At 33.0% G+C, this 16260-nt stretch overlaps 1 protein-coding gene across 3 annotated transcripts in view; it reads left to right on the forward strand.

Annotated features, from left to right (window-relative positions):
* The window catches only part of PTPRQ (protein tyrosine phosphatase receptor type Q), a 218832-nt gene that overhangs the window by 175919 nt on the left and 26653 nt on the right, over window positions 1-16260 (forward strand). For 2 of the 3 annotated variants that reach the window (XM_077952472.1, XM_077952473.1), the window contains 2 exons: window positions 10375-10456; window positions 13536-13626. In XM_077952472.1, the coding sequence (XP_077808598.1) occupies window positions 10375-10456; window positions 13536-13626 (173 nt within the window). 3 annotated transcript variants of the gene reach the window in all.

The following is a 16260-nucleotide window of genomic DNA, read 5'->3' on the forward strand; positions in this document are numbered from 1 at the left end:
CAGAACAACATTTTGTGATGGCTCCTGCAAAATACCACCACTTAGTTCATTGAAGTTAGGTTTCTTAGAGCTCTTATTGGCAAGATCAGCAGACACAGACACGCACAGGTAAGACACAGACCTGTATCACTGAGACTGACTCACTTTGTGGATTGCCTTTAACTAGTTTAACTGTAAAATGATTACCTTCCCATGAGAGCCACATCACTTATAATTAAATAACTCAACAGAATTTTCATCAGCTAAAAAGGCTATTTGCTAAATAAGTTTAATTTTTACTATCTTCTTTCCACATTTAAGTCATGGAAGTTTTGTTTCTTATGCAGACTAAATCAGAAAAGAATAGTAAAACAATATTAATCAATGTCACTGATATTCTTACTTGACAAAAACTCAGTTTCTTTACTCCTCAATTTTTTTTTCAAAAATTTTACGCACCACTTCATACTAATTACCCTGCCTATTTTAGTTGAGTGAATGTAATGGCACATTATTTTAAGCCTCAAAGCCCAATCCAATAATCACGAATAGAATTAAAATTCACAACAAAATAAAGCAAACACTCTAATGAGTTGGAAATATTTCTATTTTAAAAGAAATCTTCTTCAATAATTTTCTTTCTTCAATAACTTTAGAAGTGTACATGTTGAATGTTTGTTAAATATACGGTTATGTCTTCAGAAAGATTACTGCTTAAAAAAATTCTACATGCATACTTTGTAAACTGTAAACCAGAATACCTTTGGTATTGTTATTATCATGATTTATATTTGTAAAATTGAATACTACCCCAGTCTACTTTCATATATAGAATTTGCTAACAAAATAATAGCTACTGTTTATCAGCAACTCCTGTGTTAAACTCTGCATGTAGGGATTTCACTTAACTCTTTCAACCCTTAGTGGTAGGTACTCCTATCCCCATTTTACAGATGGATTTAAAAAATGATGATAGGACTGCTTTATGTAAATGTCTAAGGTCATACAGTTAATAAGCAGGAGAGCTACAAGCTAGCCCAGGTCTGTCTCTGAGGTATCAAGATACACGTGTGTGTGTGTGTGTGTGTGTGTATGTGTGTAACTTAGAAGCATACTACAGAATATTAATGTAAACTTTCTTAAATAGACAAAAACCCATGGAATTCTTCCTCAGCAGCATTTTCTATGATGAGAATGAGTGTAAAGAAAGAGGTGCCTCTTTGGATTTCTTTGTTGTCTCATGATATGAGGCAAAGAAGTGATGGCATTTTAGTGTTGACTCAAACTTGCAGAAACTGGAAAACTTTTAGTAGTGCAATTTTTATTTTGGGTTCAATAATGACTCATAATTTTTGACTGATATATGAAATCCTAATAGTTTGCATTTTAAGTGTCATCATTCTTTGACAAATTGTGGTCGTATATTTTACTTCTATTCTAAACTTAAACTATCTTTGCAAACAATGGCAAAAATTTGTGAATTCAGAATACAAGAAATGTTCTATACTTAGAATGAAGTTGGAGATACTTAATGCTCATGTTCTTGTAATAACAAATCAAAAATAATTCAGTGTGTTTGTATACTAAATAAATAATGAATCTTTACTTCCAGATACTCTTCATTTTTCTTTAGACGCAAGGAGATTTTTGTCATCCAGTAAGTTACTGTGGTAATGCAGAACTCTGCTGTGATTATTTTAATCTTGTCATGTGGTGTGCTCTATATTTTAAAATACATAATATTGAACATCTTTTTGCTTAATGCACTGTTTTTTCCAAAGCTCCCCCAAAAAGCTATACTTTCTACTTACAACATGTCCTTTATAATATTGCATGCTATTGATAATGGTCAAGTTAATCTTATCAAAATGCACATTGACTCATAATGTGCATGTCCTGAGAATTTGCAGTGTTCCCATGTTGTGTTAGGTTTGATAGCAAATTAAGTTTGCACCTAGATTCCTATACAGGCTTCTCATTCTGTTATTAACATGACACAAGAACTGAGTTCCACATCTGATGGGTGGAAACTATATTTACATTTCATACAAGCTCATTTCTGCAACTCTAGGTGGTTAACCTGTCAGGACCAATACAATGACATTTCTTGTTCCCTGACTCTCTGGTGCATACACAGAATGGCATATTTCATGGAAACGTTATTTCTGCACTGACCAATGGGTAGCCAACTGTGCATGCTTCCAGGCACTCCCCTGATGCTCAGAAATGCCATTTGTATACTAGCACAAACATTGTTTGTTACATTCTGAGTAGCATAGCAGAATATCAGCACTAGCAGGGACCTCAGTAACTGATTGAGTGCCCTAAACATAATAAATTTCTTCATGCAAAGAATGAAGGAATATGAATGGAGGAATATGAATGGAGGCAGAGAATAAAAAGGCATTTGATTTCAAAATCACACGCCTTACTAAAGAAGTCTTGTCTTCATGAGCTATAAGGCTGAATGGGGCCAAAGCTCCTGATAGTCTGTTTAACCATGAATAGTACTCTGCATTATTAAAATCAGGAAGCCTGGTCTGTTTCTACTCTAATCACATTTAGCATTTGGGAATCATAAGTAACCTTGTTTTAACTTCAGATTAACTAGTTACCAAGTTCCCATTGACAGAATTAAAATACTTTCATGAAAATACATTTCCTTCAGAGGACTTGCTTGATGGGATTCAAACATTTGTCAAAGTAAGACGCTGTTAAACTAAAGATTTAATTGATCACATTACACATAAAATATCAATTTTCAACCAGCACTCAAAGTTAACCTCTGGGCCATTCCAGACTCAGAGGTAGTTTGGTTGAGCAACTCTGCTAAATGTCTTTCTTCATCATCATAAAATAGAATCCTTTTCCTATTCCTTTTCTCCTTCTCTCTTTCTCACTCTCTCTTGCTCTCTCTCCCTCTCACTCTCGCTCTCTCTCTCTTTCTCACTCACTCCTTTCCTATTTTCTTTCTCTTCTTTCTTTTCTCTTCTCTTTCTTTTCTTTCTTTTCTTTCTTTTTCTTTTCTTTCTCTCTTTCTTTTTCTTTCTTTCTTTCTTTCCTTCTTTCTTTCTTTTCTTTTCTTTTCTTTCTTTCTTTCCTTGCTTCTTTCATTCTTTTTTTCTTGCTTTCCTCTCTCTAACACCAAATTTTCTTTCCTAGAATCAGTGAATAGTACCCTGCTCAGTCAGAGCCCTTACCCTGACAGAGCTAAACTTAATCACTTGTGTTAGTCAGAACCTTTATAGAACACCTCTACATACATTATACCATTTAAAGTAGATCTGTCTTGTTCCAAATCTAGTTTTCTGAGGTTGCTTCTAACACCTAACAGAGAAATGTTATTGCCTGCCTGCCATCCTGGCTAACAGACAGTAAGGCCTTCTTTTTAGCTGGTGTAATGTCTTCTGGTGTCTCCTATTCATTGAGTCCTTACTCAGAGCCCGATTCGTCTCTTCACGCAGCTTTGATCAGTCTCTTTCTCCTCTCTATCTACAAATTCTACCCTGTTGCCCCTGATGTAGCTAAACAATGCCCATGGTTTTCATCTAGAATACATGGATGACAAAAGAAGACTTTTGGCAAGAACTTTTTTTTCAAATGTGCTGGTGTGGAAAGGCTTAGTAATAAGGAAAATTCAACTTCTGCCACACTGGGGATGATACATCTGAGCTCTTTGACATCAGCAAGAATATCGCATTCGCTTTTCATCTAAAAGACCATTTCATCTTGATTAAATAAAAATAAATAATAATTGAGTATCTCTCAAGTGCTAAGTACTGTTTTAGGCACTGGGAATAGTGTGATGAGAAAGGAAGAAACATTGCCTCCAAAGAGATATCCTTCAAATTTAATGCTTCTTTTAAACTGATTCATCCTACACATACGAGAAGACATGTTGAGAAAGTAATACATATCATTTACTATTAATTGTCTTCCTGATTTAAAAAAAGTATTACATGGCCAGGCGTGGTGGCTCATGCCTGTAATCCCAGCACTTTGGGAGGTCGAGGTGGGTGGATCCCCTGAGGTCAGGAGTTCCAGACCAGCCTGGCCAACATGGCAAAAACCTGTCTCTACTAAAAATACAAAAATTAGCCGGGCATAGTGGCAGGTGCCTGTAATCTCAGCTACTCTGGAGGCTGAGGCAGGAGAATTGCTTGAACCCGGGAGGCAGAGGTTGCAGTGAGCCGAGGTTACACCATTGCACTCCAGCCTGGGCAACAAGAGTGAAACTCCATCTCAAAAAATAAATAAATACATACATAAATAAATACATAAAAAGTATTCTATTACTCGCTTATGGTATGTTTCTCTTATAAAGTTTTAGAGTCAACTATATAGGACCAGCCATGGGTTAGGATATTTTAAATTTATATTGAGCACCACAGAAACATCAATGATTTGGTAAAAGAATGAAGAAGGACATGAAAGAGCATTATTTTCAAACCCAGAATAAAGAAGAATAATAGGAAATAACAAAAATTGAGGCACCTCTAAAAGCATTAAAGTAGATGCTTTGGATAAGCAATAGAATACTGTAGAAGTAGATGTAATTTATGTGTTATTAGTGACTTGATGAAATATACAAACTGAAAACTCACACTCAGTATCATACAACACTTGGAAATATTAATATTTTACTGGACAAATAGATTCTTCACAAATTTAATCTAAGTAGCAAGTACATGCTATGTGATACAAATGCATATTTTTACATCAATTGACAAATTTGAGATTCTTTTATTTTTAACTTAACATCACTGGTTAAGTAGAAAAAAAGTTTCTCACTTTGTCCCATACCACTGATAATGCTGGTTGAAGCTGCTCAACTATAGGCTATCATCTGTGGCTCTCTATTAGGACTATATTTTAATTCCCTATAGATTTCAACTAATTGACCTTGAGGGAAAGCTGAGTCTCTGTGACAATATGGTCTTCAATCACCACTGCCAACATAAATAAATGCTTCCCTTCTAGATCCATCAAGAGTAATCTGAGTGGAATTTAAGTTTTTGATAGGCTTTAAAGAAATGAGTCCAGACGTGAAATAAGACCCTTTTCAACCAAAAGATATAGAATTTAAGACAGTTAAGATTCATGTAATAAAAAGTGTTTAGCCCTTTCTATTGGAAATTAGTCAGTTATCTTATTGAAATCTGGACTGTTCCCAAATTGATTTATCCAGTAATGAACTGAATATAGTCTGACTATATTCAGTCAGACTCACTATCATAAGTGAATGAGAATATCCTACCAGTCTAAAAATACTTTCCATTTAACAGATTTTTTAAGTTTTTAAAATGTTAATATAAAGTTTTCTATTTGAGTATGTTTGAGTATCTCCTTGGATCACTTCATTCAAAACTAGCACTCCTGAAATAGCATTGTTGATTTTCATGCACATCAATTTCTGTGAGTTTTTAGTGCTTATTTAAGCAAACAGTTTTACCTATTAGGAATTTAATTATCCCTCATCAGTGATAAGTTACTGCATTTTCCTTATAGTATGTCCCATTTTCTTTTCTAATTCTCTCTATAAATTATTCAAGTTAATATTTTTATATAAACATTAAAGTTTAAAACCTCACAGAAAAATACAATTTAGAATGTAGCCAATACCTGAGCGATAAATACACCTGTACAACATGAAGCTAAGAACCAAAGCAATGATAAGTATACTATAGACAACAATGAGGAAGGAAATATCTAACTTTTACTTAAAATAGTCAGGTAGTTGATCTCAAAGTGTCTTCTCAATTTGAGCATTCCTGATAGGTATTTGAAGATTTCAACTCACAAATGATTGTGACGTAAGTACAGACTAGAAAATTACATAAAAACTGGACTACTAGAAACTTTTATCTTACATAAACATAAATGCAAAGAACAGATTCTAAAAAGTGATTGGATTTAGATAAAAAAGAATGATACAAAAGAAAATAAAGCCAAAACAGATTCCACCTCTCTTTCTCTTAAAGTCTGTGCCTATTTATTTATCACTTGAGTAGGCAAGAGCAATTTTATTGTTCATTTATCTAACTTCCTAACAAAGTGCACCTGTTAATTTATAATGTTAGGTTATCTAATATGGCTTTTGCTTAGACTCATATGCTTTTTGTTGATAAATCTATTGATTATACATATTTAAAACTTTGAGTTAGGACCTCTTGAGAAGTCTTAGTTTCTTAATAATTTAGTGGGAAATGTATTCAATTCAGATATTCTCTCACAATAAAACCAGAATATTCATATTTTGCTTTCTGTGTATCTTAATCTGAATTCATCCACAATTTTATATTTGATATGATTTATTTAATGTTTACTATGAATAATGTTATGGGGGACATCTAGTAAGCCAAGTTGTAATCCTGCCCCAGACCTGAAGTATATATGAACCCAAATGCTTGTATCCTTAATGCAGGGACTTAAATAGCCAAAATACAACATAGAAGATGATTTGTCCTTGGAAATTCGATTTTACAGGGAAATGAAATTATTTTCTTCTTAGTAAAACAGAGTAAGATCGATAGGGTATTTAACATTTGAATCATGTATTAAAGAATAAGTAAAAATTCCATTGTAGGAAGAATGCCTGGAATGGCATAAAATTGAGAGGGAGGGATATATAGAGAATATCTGGAGTGCAAAAAGGATGCATGAAGAGGAGTTACAAGGAATAATGTCAGAAATGTGAGCATGGTTAGAAATGTTTTACATGATTACATGAAAACTGAATTATTATGGTCATTGTATTAGAGATTTGTTTGGGATCTTGAATTGAGAGCTAGAAATCCAGACTTGGATTTGAAATCTAGATATTTGTGACAACTATATTTTAGCACAATATAGTCTATCCATCTTTGAGTACAATTAAGAGAATATTCTTTTGGAAATAATGGAAAAAATCCCTTCCTTATATCAGTATCAATTATACAGCAGCATGGATAGGAGCAGCATGAGATATACAAAATAAACTAAGAATAATGGTTATCATACTAATGATAGTAACCAGTAATTATGTATTGCTTACTGAAGCCAAAGACCTTTAAATATATGAACTTAATTTACATATGTTTCCCAAACTAGGAAACTGAGGCACAGAAAAATTAAGTATTGCACATGGTAACATAACTGGTAATTGTTCGAGCAGGTATTTGAAACCAATAAAGGCATCATATTTTATAAAAGGCAAGAATTCACAAATATCCACCCAAATCCAATATAGCCCATTATGGTTTAAAATATCTTTAGGTGGACATCATGAAACGCACATCATTATTATCCCCCTTGAGGGGTGAGGGAGCTGGGTATTTATCCCCCAACTCTGGTTAGTCATTGGTTGATGGATGTTTCTTGGGACATTTACTCTCCGATGCTTCTAGCCTGTATGCAGGAAACACTCAGGGGAGAATGGCAGGTCCTTGTAGTGGGAAACTATCTCCTTGCATGGGAATGTTGAGTGCCCAGGTGATATTAGTTAGGCACCAATGGCATCTGTACGAACTTTTAAAAATCTGAGTTTCATAGCACTTACTAAATTTACAATGATGTATTTCTGACAAAAAAAAAAAGAATCTTTAGGGAGAGATTTTAAATGCAAAATGAATTAAGAATAGTGAAACAGCAACTTTTGGTAGAGTTTTTCACTGAAAAGACATGGACTTAAAAAATGTATATTTATTCAATTAATCATAACTTCTGAAATGAAGAATAGACATGATTAAAGAAAGAAGAGCAAGAATATGAATAATATTTTGCTTTAGCTATTTCTTGCTCACTTGTTCTTTAATGTGATTATTCACATTTAATGTCTCTTAGGGATTTCACAAATGTATACCGATTCTTCAAATGGTTTATTGATGTTTTCCCAGAAACTAACATCTACTTTAAATTCCAGTTATCCCAGTAAAAATACTTGTGCAGTACCGGCTCAAATAATCCTCTAGGAAAAATGAATCTCTCTGCGATAGGATGGCAGTCTCACTATCCTTATATAGGTGGACCACTAGCCTGTCACTAAATCAGATACAGTGTGCTTAAATTTTACCAATCACAATGGAATAATATTTGCTGTTATTGTGAAAGTTATCTCCACAAAGCTCAAGAGTTTCTATGTCCATGTGGTAGCAGGGAAATAGACCTTGGTAATCAAAGCATCTCGGTCATATATATCTTAAGTTCAGTTGATCAGAATTTGCCCAACACAACCCTCTATTCTGTCCTATTTCTGAAGAACAAGGTAGCATAGAAGCATTGGATAAGTTATCTTAAGGAAGCTAGGTAGTATGTGTGGATGTAGCCTGTAGTTTATCTTTCTTTCTTGCTGGTCTTTGCTGAGGGGTAATTATTTTCAACAAAGATTGATTGTTGCTTCAGTCCCCACTGCATCTGTTACTGTGTCAGAGACATTTCCAGGGCCTCCAATATTCAGACATTCCACTTTCCCTTCCCCAAATCAAAGATTCTTCTCATTTGGTAGCCCTTTCAGCCAGCTCCATATCCATGTAGAGTCAGGAATTCTTTCTTGCTTTCTTTAAATCACTCTAGGGTATTGTGGGGCACTCTTAAGCTTATCCACCAAGACTCTTTGCTTAGTTACTGCTACTCTGTCACTTAGATGCCCTGTTTGGTAATGGAATAGTCTACCACTTTATGTTTACTCTGAGAAGCTGGAAGATACAATATCTCTTTCTGTTTGGGGGCACCCAGCATTAACTGAGAATTCTAACATTCCACTTTGTAATACCTGCTCCAGCACCCCCATATTTTTCAACAATTCCTGTATTGTAATGAAATATACTTCCTTTTTGCTCATGTTTTCTTCATTGAACACACTTCTTTTTGACCATTTTCATATTTATGATGCTATGTTTTTCAAACCAATTTTTTTCTTTTATTCATCCTTTACTTCAAAAAAAATACCTTCTTACAAATATTTTTCAGTTAAAGAATATAGTAAAATCCCTAATATTATTCTAAATTTAAAACTTTGAAATATTCATATGTTCCTTAGTTCATTTCATTATATTTTGTGCCTTTTGTGTTTTTTGCAGTGCTAATTTGTTGTGCATGACATAAGTGTTATTAATGATACACCCCTCTCTAAGTTTGTGTGTGTATAGCCTACTTAGCCGTTAAAATTATTTCTCTTTGTACAGAGTTTAAATAATTTGGCCAATGATCTGTCACAAAAGATAGGTCTAAAATAATGGAAATAATTATAATTTGTTGTTGCTGTGTATTTATCCAAACTCACTCATGAAACAATACTTAGCCAATGTGATGTCATGTTTTATGGATTCATTCTGTCGGGTTCAGCACTTTCTATATATAAAGGAAATATTTTTAAAATCCACATTAACTCTTTTAGACCACTAAATACCATGCAATATTTTAAAGAATGATCTATTTTTAATGTAGTATCCTAAATGCCTAACATTTTCAGGCATTTATAATGACATTTATAATAACAATAACAACTTTTTAGCTTGAGAAAGAAGGTAAATTATTTGACATGTTTGAGTCCAAATGATATAATTTCAAAAAAGAAATAAAATTTAAAATAATGATCACATATTAGTTAAAAGCATAGCACATTTTATATTATTGATTTATTATAATTTTCTGACTTTAATCTACACTTCTTTCAGAATTAGCTGTCCACTCTGACTCACAGTGCATTTAACACAATCTCTATTGCAGGTTACTTAGTTATAGAAAATCCATCAAGTAAGTTTGTTAAATATTTTTTTCTTCTTTTTGAATATCAAAGTTGGATGCACTGACTCAGTAGAACCTTACTGTGTGATTCACTTTTTGTATGTTTGTTGGAAAAACCTCCAAGCTGGATATAAATCATAAAAGCATGACTAATTGCATGGTAACTGGAGAAATGCTTTCTCTCTCTCTGGAGTGAAGCCTGCATGTCTGTATTTTAGCTTGGGAAGTAACACGGGGATATTTAAACTCCTTGGGGTTTGAAAACCATGTCATTATGAGAATGAGGTCATTGCAATATTTTATATCTTCTAAAACCTTGTAATGTATAAAATGTTTTCTGTCTGACAAAGAGGTATTATGTGCTTTAGGATTCAATGATAACTTTATGCTCTTACATTTACTTGAAAAACGTTCTTCATTAAAATGCTAAATCCTTTATTGAATGTCACTAAAAAATTGAAGGAATTTTGTACCATGAATACAAAGAAAGTGAGCTTAAAGAGGAAAAGTTAATTTTATAAATATAACAGAGTGACTTTAAAAAGCTGTGTTGTTTGTGGTTTTGGGGATGTCCATTGTTCTTTTACTTGTTAACAGTGAAGCCAGTGCCAATGCTAACGTGAACAAATATAATCTAACATGACCCTGTTCTATACCCTTCTTTACTTGGAGGCCAATAAGCAAGAAATCCTTCCTGCAACATGTTGAAGAGCTTTGCACAAACAACAACCTAAAGTTTCAAGAAGAATTTTCGGTATGTTACTAGCAGTTGTCACAACATTGCAAGACCTCCAGTCGTTTCATGTGTCACATTTCATGTCCATTTTAAGCATGCAAGGCCATGAAGGACTCTGGCCTTGATAATCAATACCCAATTACCAGGCTGATTGTTTTGATAGTAATGTTACACTGGGCAGCCTCTGGTGCAACCTGATCAGAATTATTCACCTACTGTGTCAGGAAAAGGTGCTCTTCTTCAGACCTCCCCTGTATTGGCAGCATGACCTTGTCTCTTCTCTGCCCTTTCATCCAGATGTAGATGCAAATATAGAATGATACATTCATTAGGTTTTGTGTGTGTGTTCAAGGTTTAGGTCATACTATACATGTAGTTTTATATTTAAGTAATTATTTTACATTTAGACACTAAATTATTTCATTTTACGTTTACCTACTTGGATTACATTAGTGATATAGATGAATGTGAGACCAGAACTTGATGCTTCCAGAAACTATAAGAAAATTATTTCTAGAACTGCCTAAAAATTTTTTAGAAACCATATAAACAATGTCCACGTTTTACAGGGGTCTTTTTAAAGTTACCATGGAATAAGTGCCATATCATATAATGAAAATGTTTAAAATTAAGAATTTGTCACTTTAAATCTACTTAAAAGTTGGGAATAGTTTCATTGTTTTTAACATTTTGTATATCTATAAAATTGAAATTATTTAAAAACATAAGGTAGATATCAAATCTGCAAGCTACTTTAAGACTTATAAGCATCTTTTCTAACTTAGGTGATTATTTTGTTATTAAGAAAGACAGATTTCTAAATGCACCAAAAACATTACTTCTATTTTATTTTTTTCCATGAAATTCCCAGTGTGTGAACTTCTGAAACAAAGACTTAAACAATTAGATTAAATAATTCAGAATTACAATATTTCAGTCACTTAGGGAATAATAACAAAAATGAGAAAAGATTAATGGTATTTCCTGCAGCCTTTTGGTTATGCTTCTTAAGAAATATTGGTCTGGACTTAACAAAATCAATGGTGCCATAAAATTCTTCCTAGGCTTTAGACAGCAAGAATTCTCAATTTTTCAGGAGCAAAAGTGTAATTTCACTAGAATAAGAGCGAATATAATTACATTATGCATGACCAAGTAGATAAAAAGTTTTATTAGCAATAACATTTTCATGTATATTATATGAGAAAGTTTCTAGTTTAACTGTTTTGAAGACCATAGTTTTAAGAACTTTTTAAAAATTGTGTCTTGTCTAGTGCTTTGTTAAGAATTTCTAAAGCAAATTATTAAATTATTATGTTTTAATAAATACATTTTGGTGCATATATTTGATAAACTTTTTAACTCTGGACATATTCACTGACATCTTAAATATTTATAAGTTCCTACTATGTGATAGACATTGTATTTGGCACATTGATATATATTAAATCAGCACTTACCAGCTAAGTGACTTTGGGCAAATTTCTTAAACTCTCTGTGCCTCAATATCTTCATTTGTAAAATGATAATATCTACTTTATTAAATTATGAATATAAAATGATTGAATATAAGTAATACTAAGAACAGTAGCTGGCACAAGTATTAGCTATTATGATGATAAATTCTACCATAAAGAAGCTCATATTATGTTAAGAACTGCAGATGTATAAAAATTACAAATTTACTGTATCATGATGGAGATATGTATAAAGATTGAGGATCAAATCTGTTTGAATATCAACCAGAAAAGATTTCATAAAAAAGGTGACTTTAAAGATGAACTTTAGGATGAGCAGAAGTCTAATGAGAAGGTAAAGGAAAAAAGGTGTTCCAGAGAGAGGAAAAGGATAGGAATGCAAAAACAGTCGAACTCATCTCGGGTACCAATGAAAAGAGATAGAGCTAAATAGGGAGAATTGTGGCCTTGTGCACCCTGGTAAGGATAAGACTGCCCAGTGTAACATTCCCATCCAAACAATCAACCTGGTGTTTGTGCATTGCTTACCAAAGCCAGAGCTGCTTAAGTCTAGAAATGGAAACTTTTCTGTGAAATAATTATAAAATATAAGTGCTCTTTCAGTCCATTTAAACTCACCTTTTTTCTCCCTTCTTTATGTATTTCCAAAACTTTGACATGAGGAAGCTGTTCTAGGACTCCTTACTGGGTTAAAAAGTTTTTGTAAGCCTTTGGTGCCAACATATCAGAATTCAGATCTTACGCCATTCCTGTCCCTTAATACATACCCATATGTAAACAACTGTCCAGATTTTAATTTTGGGAAAAAATAAGAAAGGGAAACTTATCTAATTAAAAGAAATAATTTATACTGATGTTAAAAAATTGTTAACACACATATGTTTAGTGCTTTTTATGGAATTTGGTAAGTTGAGATTTCTAAAATGGAAAACTATAAATTTCATACATGTAAATTTTCAGCTCAACAAAATAATGAACATATTTTCTTACACCAGACTTTTTAATGATGCTTGCTTTGCCAAGAGCAAGGTAGGTAAATAATATCATAAATTTTCATCAAATGTCAATAATAGATCTTCTTGACCCTTCATCTACATCTGATAATTCTTAATCGCACCTTTGCATTCCATTATTGATTTAACAATGCTTACTGAGAGCAGAAATTGACCTCTGGCATCTTCTCAAACTGACCAATGTTGTACCAATTAATAGGCATGAAATCACACTGCCTGAGGAGAAAAAACAAAAAATAAATCATTGAAATCCCTCTTCCTACTAAGTAGACATTAAAATATTAAACAATGGTGTGTACCCGATGAAACCATTAGTAACATATGTAAAATGGTCACTAACATGGTTGCCACATCTTAAGGCTTCCCAATGTGCAAAGAAATTATCTCAGAAAGAGCAATAGCCCAACTGAGCAACTTTATTCAGGATATTTTTGGTGAAAGCCTAGGGAAACTCATTACTGTTAACTTGATCTCATTTCCACAGTTATGATAAGTGCTTTTAATTTACAAATTAAAAAAAAGTTTAGAACAAATAACTCTTTTAATAAGTGAAATTTCTTGTTTATCTATGATAAATGTAAACTTTGCAATAACTTTATTTTACAGGAATTACCAAAATTTCTTCAGGATCTTTCTTCAACTGATGCTGATCTGCCTTGGAATAGAGCAAAAAACCGCTTCCCAAACATAAAACCATGTATGTGCATTTGTTGGTTTTGGTTTAGCTAGGAAGTATTTTTAAATGCCTGCCATCTTAACTTTTTTTGTTGTTTCCTTATTTTATTTTATATTGACTGAATTATAATAATGTATTTTATTGGCAGTGACTATAAAATTATATTTCTTTTGCTTTGTTCATATTTAACTAAAGTTAGTATACATGGTTTTCCGTTTGTTCACACAAGTTCACTTATGCAGGTGCAAGAAACTGTAGACCTAATAGTTTCTTAGCTTTGTAATTTAACCCAAGTAATGAACCTGTTTAACATCTTCCGACAGACCTAGCATCAAATGCAAAGGCAATATTCTCACTTAGCTTTGTGCATTAGTTTCCCTTATAAGCATAGCAGTGTTTTCCTATGGAACATTAAAAAATGCGTTGTAAAATATTCATTGAAGATCAGAGTAAATGTGCACTTACATGAATTCGTTTTACAAATGAGGCCAAATTGTGCTTCACCATGGTAAATACAGGTTCATTTTTCAATCAATAAGAAAAGAAACAGTGTTATTTTCTTCAAGAGGGTTATACAAAATCTGTGTTATAATGACACCTTATAGCTGAGGTAACCGAGGAGCAGAGAAGCTAAGCAATTTACCCAAGGCCATATGTATGGGAGGCGGATCATCTGGAATTCAGACCCAATCCTGCTTACCCATTTTGCCTCCTTGAAAACAAACAGACAACCCGTCAAAACAATTAAGCAGTGGATATTTCGTGTCATTTCCATGTTTAGTTAAAATTATTACCGAATGTTTCAATTATAATATCAAGTTGGTAAACTTTCTCAGGAAAAATAATTTCTGACATTATTCTTTGAAGAAAAGTAACGAGTACAGGGTATGTAATTTTACTAGCTCTTAAAATATTCTAAAAAGTAGTAATTAGAAATTTGAAAGAAAGAATAGGCAGATAAATTAATGGAAAAGAATGAATGGTCTAGAAATAGACCTAACTACCTAGAAAACAAAGTGGTGTTCCGAATTAGGGAGAAAAGATGAAATGTTAAAAAATTGATACTATTTGCTGTTCCAACGACAACAGATAAACAATAAAAGATATATCTATACCTCATTCCTAAAAAAAAAAAAAAAAAAAAAAAAAAAAAAAAAAAAAAAGAATGGGTCAAAGATTGAAATGCTTAAAATGAGAAAAATCCATGAAATTTTCAGAAAAAGCTATCATTTGTAAAAGCAATAATAATTTGTAATGACAAACAACTTTGACAAAGGGTACAAAATCCTGAAGTCATAGAGAAAAATAATAAGAAATTTGATTGAATAATAATATAAATTTTTGTATGGTAAAATTGATAGACAAAGTCAAGGACAAGTGACAAACTAAGAAGAAAATTTTAATTCATATGACAAAAGGCTCTATGTAGCCTTCTGTTTTAGCATACTTTTTTAAAATAAAAATGAGAAAATGTGAAAGGCAGTTAATAGAAAAGGCATGAAAATGGTTAATAAACATAAGCAAAGAAATTCAGTTTCACTTGTATTTAAGGAAATCAAAATAAATATTATGAGACATCAATTTGTATTTGTCAAAAGAACATAAGATGGTTTTTTTTTTAAATTTATTTATTATTATTATACTTTAAGTTGTAGGGTACATGTGCATAACGTGCAGGTTTGTTACATATGTATACTTGTGCCATGTTGGTGTGCTGCACCCATCAACTCGTCATTTACATCAGGTATAACTCCCAATGCAATCCCTCCCCCTCCCCCCTCCCCATGATAGGCCCCTGTGTGTGATGTTCCCCTTCCTGAGTCCAAGTGATCTCATTGTTCAGTTCCCACCTATGAGTGAGAACATGCGGTGTTTGGTTTTCTGTTCTTGTGATAGTTTGCTAAGAATGATGGTTTCCAGCTGCATCCATGTCCCTACAAAGGACACAAACTCATCCTTTTTGATGGCTGCATAGTATTCCATGGTGTATATGTGCCACATTTTCTTAATCCAATCTGTCACTGATGGACATTTGGGTTGATTCCAAGTCTTTGCTATTGTGAATCTGCTGCAATAAACATACGTGTGCATGTGTCTTTATAGCAGCATAATTTATAATCCTTTGGGTATATACCCAGTAATGGGATGGCTGGGTCGTATGGTACATCTAGTTCTAGATCCTTGAGGAATCGCCATACTGTTTTCCATAATGGTTGAACTAGTTTACAATCCCACCAACAGTGTAAAAGTGTTCCTATTTCTCCACATCCTCTCCAGCACCTGTTGTTTCCTGACTTTTTAATGATCGCCATTCTAACTGGTGTGAGATGGTATCTCATTGTGGTTTTGATTTGCATTTCTCTGATGGCCAGTGATGATGAGCATTTTTTTCATGTGTCTGTTGGCTGTATGAATGTCTTCTTTTGAGAAATGTCTGTTCATATCCTTTGCCCACTTTTTGATGGGGTTGTTTGTTTTTTTCTTGTAAATTTGTTTGAGTTCTTTGTAGGTTCTGGATATTAGCCCTTTGTCAGATGAGTAGATTGCAAAAATTTTCTCCCATTCTGTAGGTTGCCTGTTCACTCTGATGGTAGTTTCTTTTGCTGTGCAGAAGCTCTTTAGTTTAATGAGATCCCATTTGTCAATTTTGGCTTT

This window comes from Macaca mulatta, chromosome 11, assembly GCF_049350105.2.
Source record: "Macaca mulatta isolate MMU2019108-1 chromosome 11, T2T-MMU8v2.0, whole genome shotgun sequence".
Lineage (NCBI taxonomy): Eukaryota > Metazoa > Chordata > Mammalia > Primates > Cercopithecidae > Macaca > Macaca mulatta.